The 6038-nt window shown below is 36.7% G+C and overlaps 1 protein-coding gene across 1 annotated transcript; it reads right to left on the bottom strand.

Moving 5' to 3' along the window:
* Positions 1-528: 528 nt before the first annotated feature.
* Positions 529-5653, bottom strand: LOC144966705 (uncharacterized). Its single transcript, XM_078903470.1, has 2 exons — positions 4797-5653; positions 529-2663 (listed from the first exon to the last, which is right to left on the bottom strand). Exons 1-2 carry the CDS (start codon positions 5571-5573, stop codon positions 2586-2588), a joined length of 855 nt encoding a protein of 284 aa, XP_078759596.1. The 5' UTR covers positions 5574-5653; the 3' UTR covers positions 529-2585.
* Positions 5654-6038: the final 385 nt, after the last annotated feature.

Here is a 6038-nt window from a genome sequence, read left to right as displayed (position 1 = left end):
ATAGTCACTGCTCTCATTTCTCCTTGGATATGTATGGAAGACCTCCTGAACGCAGGTAAAATCTTATGAATTTTAGCACTTGGTACGGACGAATTAGCCAAATATGTGATTCCTCGTCTTAAAAATGTATTTTTTTCGGGATGAACTTGGCACCAACTCTCAAACTTGGGACATGATGGAATACCTCTGGTATGATAGTTTTTGCCAAGATGAGAGCCATTTAAATCGATCGATTTTTGAAGGGCGCGGTTTCTGGTCTGTTCCATGAAGGAATATAAATTATCATCAAACAAAAGTCTGATGTCAATAGGAATCATCCATGCTGTCAAAGGTAAGCAAATCGGGGGTTAGTAATCTTCTCAAGGAAAAAAAAACCCCAATAACAAACGTACCTGAAGTAGGGCTCGAACCTGGGATTTTCCAGGTCACAGTGAAACGCCTTTACCATTCAGCCACCTATCTCCTACAAAGGAACTCATTATCTGTCGATACCACTGATGATTCTTTCCATAAAATTGCGGTTATCCGTTTATTTATTTCTTTTTCCTTTTCATTACTTCAATACAAGACACAAGGTAGAAATCTGTGCCTCTCTTAGCTAAAACCCAAAGTTCAAGTTATGGGTCTTTTTGACCCAATAAGATATTTTTTCGGTATTTTACCATCCACCATTTGTGGCTTGACATTTTTGGATTAAATTTGATTCTAAAGAGACAAGGATTCTATACTTGTTATTGAAAAGAGCACTAAGTTCATAATATGTGTCGATTTATTTAGACCTTTTTCCCATCATGCTCTGATCGCATATATAGCACAATCCATTAAACTTCTCAAGCATTCGTGCCTTACATTATGTGTGATCGAGTGTTATGGCACCTCCGCCTGACCACTAGAGGGATGCCGTATGCCACTGACGCTCTACAATGGACGCTATCTACCACTCATCAGTGGGAGGATGGCGTCGACTGTAGAGCGTCAGTGGGTAATGACGTCGATGGACAGTGTCAGTGCTGGATAGCGTCGATTGTAGAGGGTCCCTTTCGTGGTCAGGCAGAGGTACTGTAACACAAAACACACACTCTCTCTCTCACACACACACACACACACACAACCATTAACGAGCATTAAAATACATGTTCAAGGTCTTCATTTAAATAGATCACCGAATGTATGAAATTTTCTGATATAAAATCGTAACATCTGAACTGGGTAAAATGGTGTCGTGCACATCTATCCAGGTCTAATAACCCAAATTGTTGAGGGCTCATTGCTGTAATAGAAATATTCTAAAACCAACGGAACATATTGTCCATTACAACAATGTAAAAACAAGCCCATAATTGCTTTCGGTTATCAGACCTGCTAATATGTGCATAACGGGGTCGGCATGAACAGCTCTAACAGCTCTCTTTGTATTATTTCATATAAAACTGTTAGTTCAGCTGATTCTTCGTATTTGTTTATTGTCCTATAAATTATCATTTATACATTTGGCGTCAAATTAAACTTATAGAATTATTAATCCATCAAGTCAAATTTCCTCCAACTGTTATTGTGCCCTTTTTTTCAGCGTGCATAAACTCTATGTTAATTTCAGTCTAAATGTAAGACAATTCATGTATTCACGACAATTTTGTTGCTTGCATTCTGCTGATAACAATTATTAAAAAAATTTACAATATTTTTAATTATGGTAATTTTTGTTTAAAACTACAAAATTTCAATGGATACACTGCAAACATTTATTCCTGGGCTGGCAAAATTCTAACCTGGTAAGAGATACACTGACCTTAAAGTGACCTGGAAAACGCCTATACTCTTCTGACGTGGGAAGAATTCTAAGTCATGAGGACTAGTTCCCCTGATATCTTATAAACATTTCGTATTGTTTGGGTTTTTTAAATACATTTTGTTGTTCCTGTTGATGATTATGTTGTGGCTTGATCATATGTTTGAGTCAAATTTGTTTCTCGTTACGTATGTTGATTAAAAATAATAATACCAGTTTTGCCTTTTGACTATACTTTAGGGTCTACGGATGAAAGATAGAACTATTCACTGAATTTTCCTTACGTCTTGGTCATACAAAAATGACACTGGTGGAAAGTAGAAAATGGTTATTCTTTAAGCGCAGTACTGAAACAAACGTTTTCTTTAGGTATTTAACCAGGTGTTTCAATTCAGCCACTTATTACGTTATATTATGAGTCTAAAAAACGCCATGTGATGCAATGTGATGCAAATGTAATGTATTATTATAGTGATACATTCTCCCCATTTTTAGAGGAAGGTGTAAAGCAAATGGGATGGCATAATATAAGTTCGAGCATTCGTGCCAGATTTACTTCGAGGAATCAGTCCAGAAACGTTCAGTACTGTATTTGAAGCTATCCTTCGTTTTGGGTCCCTCGATCTTTGGGGATTGACCAACGTGAATTCAAATGAGATCGGAATTTTGAATTGTACACATAATAAATAGGGAACGTTGTTGCTGAGCTTATCTGTGCCGCCATTAGAGCGGTATTACCGGTGATGATGTACAAATTTACTAGTCTTTTCCCATAATCAAATTCCTCTTCTACTAGTCAATATATTGCAAAGAAAGTAATGGGTATATTACTGATGAAGTAAATGACACAAAGGATGAAGATCTGCCTCAACACCTGAAACGATAAAAAAGTCATTTAAACGTAAAAATTATCATGTCTTGAATATGCCATATTCCAATATTAGTATCATTTGCCATAATCGACTTTTCAATTTTTTAGTTAGAACGATGAAAAAGCGTAATGCGTAAACTTACTTTTATAAAAATACAACTCAATAGTATATAAATATATAGCTGCAAAGGGATAGGGTTTTTAAAAAACTTCGTTTTAAAGAAAAATTGCACAAGTAAAGATTAGTAAATTTTATATATATGGAAGGTTGAACGAAATTATTGTTGCATCACCATTCGTAAGCTTTCCGTCTATGACGGCAAGAACTCCTAATGTAATTTAAACGATTTGTCTTATGCTTTATTGAGCTTTTTGTTTTAAGTCTGTGACTCCATTTTGTATCGTACAACATTTATAAATGATTAAAAAACAAACAACATCGCGACACGTTAAATATTGCCTACACATTTATATAAGTCTATAACTGCGTCATTACAACCTGCAAATGTGTGCACTAAGGTTTATATCAATTTTGTTTCTTTGTGATTCATGGCTAACTTAACTAATCTAATTAAATGCTTACCAATAGGGAACAAAAGTATGATCAGTGGCGTGGCATGCTTATAAGGTGGTGCCAGAATCAGTAGAAAACGACTAAAACATGCTATTAATTATTAAACATGCTGTTAATACTAAAGAAAGAAAAAATATAAAAAAAGACTTACTCAAATAAGTAAGAGGCGGTTTTTGCCATTTTTCAGTTTTATTTTTTTTTAAATGTTGCAATCCATTTTTAAAAGATAGATACGGTGCAAAATCAACCAATATAGCCACGCCCCTGAGTGATGTCAAAATACTGGCTCCAATCTCATTGGGAATATAAAACAAGTCTTCCGGAGGATTGGATACATACATTGTGCAAGACCATCTGGTTTCCGGGTGATGAATCTTATTTTTTAGTCTAAATAGATGCTGATTGTCATTTAAGGTAATCCATCCTCGCTTTTTTAACTTCTCCAATCTTTAGACTCTGCCCATATTTTCTGCTACTAAAATAGTCATGACAACCTAATAATTCAATATGTAATCTATTGATTGTTCACTATTCATCCCGGAGGGCTGGTTAACACTTCCAATAAGTTTTGAATGGGAATAGCGGATGCGGTGACGTCACAACTTTTCTGCCTTATCGGTTGATGATAGATTGTATAAGGGAAACAATTTTGAACTTTGACATAACGATTTTGCCACATGGAATATCATATAATGCAATCAATGATTTAGGGGTCAAAGGGCAACTCACGATTAAACCGTATTTAATTCTGCATTGTTAATAATCTTGCCCTAAAAAAAAAACCCAAAGTACCCGAAGCGGGGCTCGAAACTGTGACTTTCCAAATCACAGTTTGTTGCCTCAACCACTCGGCTATTTCGCCTGCCTCAGTTACTAGGGACGTTCAGAATAGAGCAGAAAAAGTTGGTTCCAATGAAAAGATGTGGCAGGTTACAGAGAAATAGATGTCAAATGATCAAATATAATTGATGAAATAAACCCATTAAAGCGATGAAAAAATTTATCAGATTAATATAGAGAAAATCAGAGTCAGCTAAAGAGAACTTGAGAGAATAGCCCTGGAACGAGTTGGATGAAAAAGAGCCTTTGACGGTCTATGAGAGGCCATAAGCAGTATGTAAATAATCAAATTGTCTTTATGAGGAAATTACGATTTTAGTTGTTCTAGCCTCAACCACTTGGTATAAGATCAAATGGCAATAAACATGACCAATATATGCTCTTCCGCCATAACATCATAAGAAATCGTCGCTCAGCATTCCGAGAAGGAATATAGAAAATTCATATCAAACATGATGTCTGATGTCAACTGGAACCGCCCATGTTGCCCAAGGTGAGCATATTGGGGGTTAATAATCTTGCCCAAGGAAAAAAAACGAAAGTGCCTGAAGCGGGGTTTGAACCCGGTACCTTCCGGGTCACAACAATCGGCCACTTTATATGATTGATTATTCTACATGAATCATTAGTTCAACCATTAGTTGTCTCAAGACACCCCAAGCCCCGCCCCCCCCCCCCCCCCAACCCGAGCCTAGTCCCTCTCGTAAACAAAGAACGACTACCTGTAATTCTTTGCCTGACAATTTGTTGCTCGTTTTCTCTGTGACGTCATTTCCGGCACTTCCTGTTGTTGACATTGTATTCCTGAATTGGACTGACTGTTTCAGATGTTTTGCCATCACGATGAGGCACACAGCCACAATAATGCAGGATGTGATGTTAAAGATGATCACCTGAACAAACCTTGCGACATCCTGAAAGTCAGATCGTTTTCTTGAAAACCATAGAAAGATGCGCGTTCTGTTCCAAACGGGGTCAAATTTTTGCTGTACGCCCATTTGAGACAATGAGGCAACATTGTAAATCGGTGCGAATAAAAAGAATAATAAAAGAGCGATCAATGATCTAGTCCTAGTGAAAACGTCTTTGAATTTAAAGGGCATGGAAACACACATGCAGCGGGCAATAGAAATATACATTGTTATCATACAAGTGATTTGGTAGGGCATTAGGCTCAGATTAGATGCCCAAACCGTGACAACACGAGGGTGTATCAAAAAGCTCCTCAGATTGAGTAAGTCTTCCAGGAAGCGTAAAATAGTTGCCTGATATTCGACAAATCCACAAAAAGCATAACTGAAATCAGAAATGGCAAGACCCATGAGGGTTACGGTTACCCCGTCTTTCAGACCCATAGAGATAAATGTTCTGATGTTTATAGCATTGGTGATGAGGCCCTGTGAACAGATGAAGATTGCGGTGACAGCGTATACGCGTCTGATGATAAAGTAGTGTCCGTCACTGATGACACCCTTTGGTGGAAAACTCGTCGAATTCATTACTACTTTTTAAGTTCTCTGTTGTCTAAAAATAAATAGTAAACTGATGATAGGGCTTAATGTCTATACAAACGATCATCATAACTGAAAGAAAAAATGATATGTCGTTTTGTAACAGTACATTAGTAAGTGAGAATGGTGATGATGACAATGATCATGATAACGTCGATGGCAATGATGAAGATGACGATGGTGGTGACAACAGTGATATTATGATAATGATGATGATGATGATGATGATGATGATGATGATACAGATGATGATGATGATGATGAGGATGATGATGATGAGTAAGGTGATGATGATGATGATGATGATGATGATGATGATGATGATGATGATGATGATGATGATGATGATGATGATGATGATGATGGTGATGGAAATAATCAAGGAGAACGATATTTATGTCAGCTACTGACATCTTTCGTCTTCTGGATTTTTATTTTATTGTATTTTTTTTG

This window comes from Berghia stephanieae, chromosome 2 (assembly GCF_034508935.2).
Source record: "Berghia stephanieae isolate SIO BIC M18660-M18661 chromosome 2, UCSD_Bste_1.3, whole genome shotgun sequence".
NCBI lineage: Eukaryota > Metazoa > Mollusca > Gastropoda > Nudibranchia > Aeolidiidae > Berghia > Berghia stephanieae.
This window is presented reverse-complemented; position numbering and strand designations above follow the sequence as displayed.

Coding starts and splice junctions, on each gene's coding strand:
- LOC144966705 (XM_078903470.1), bottom strand. CDS start 5,573: ATGAATTCGACGAGTTTTCCACCAAAGGGTGTCATCAGTGACGGACAC. Junction 2,664..4,796: donor TGTCAGGCAAAGAATTACAG/GTAGTCGTTCTT, acceptor TTATCGTTTCAG/GTGTTGAGGCAGATCTTCAT.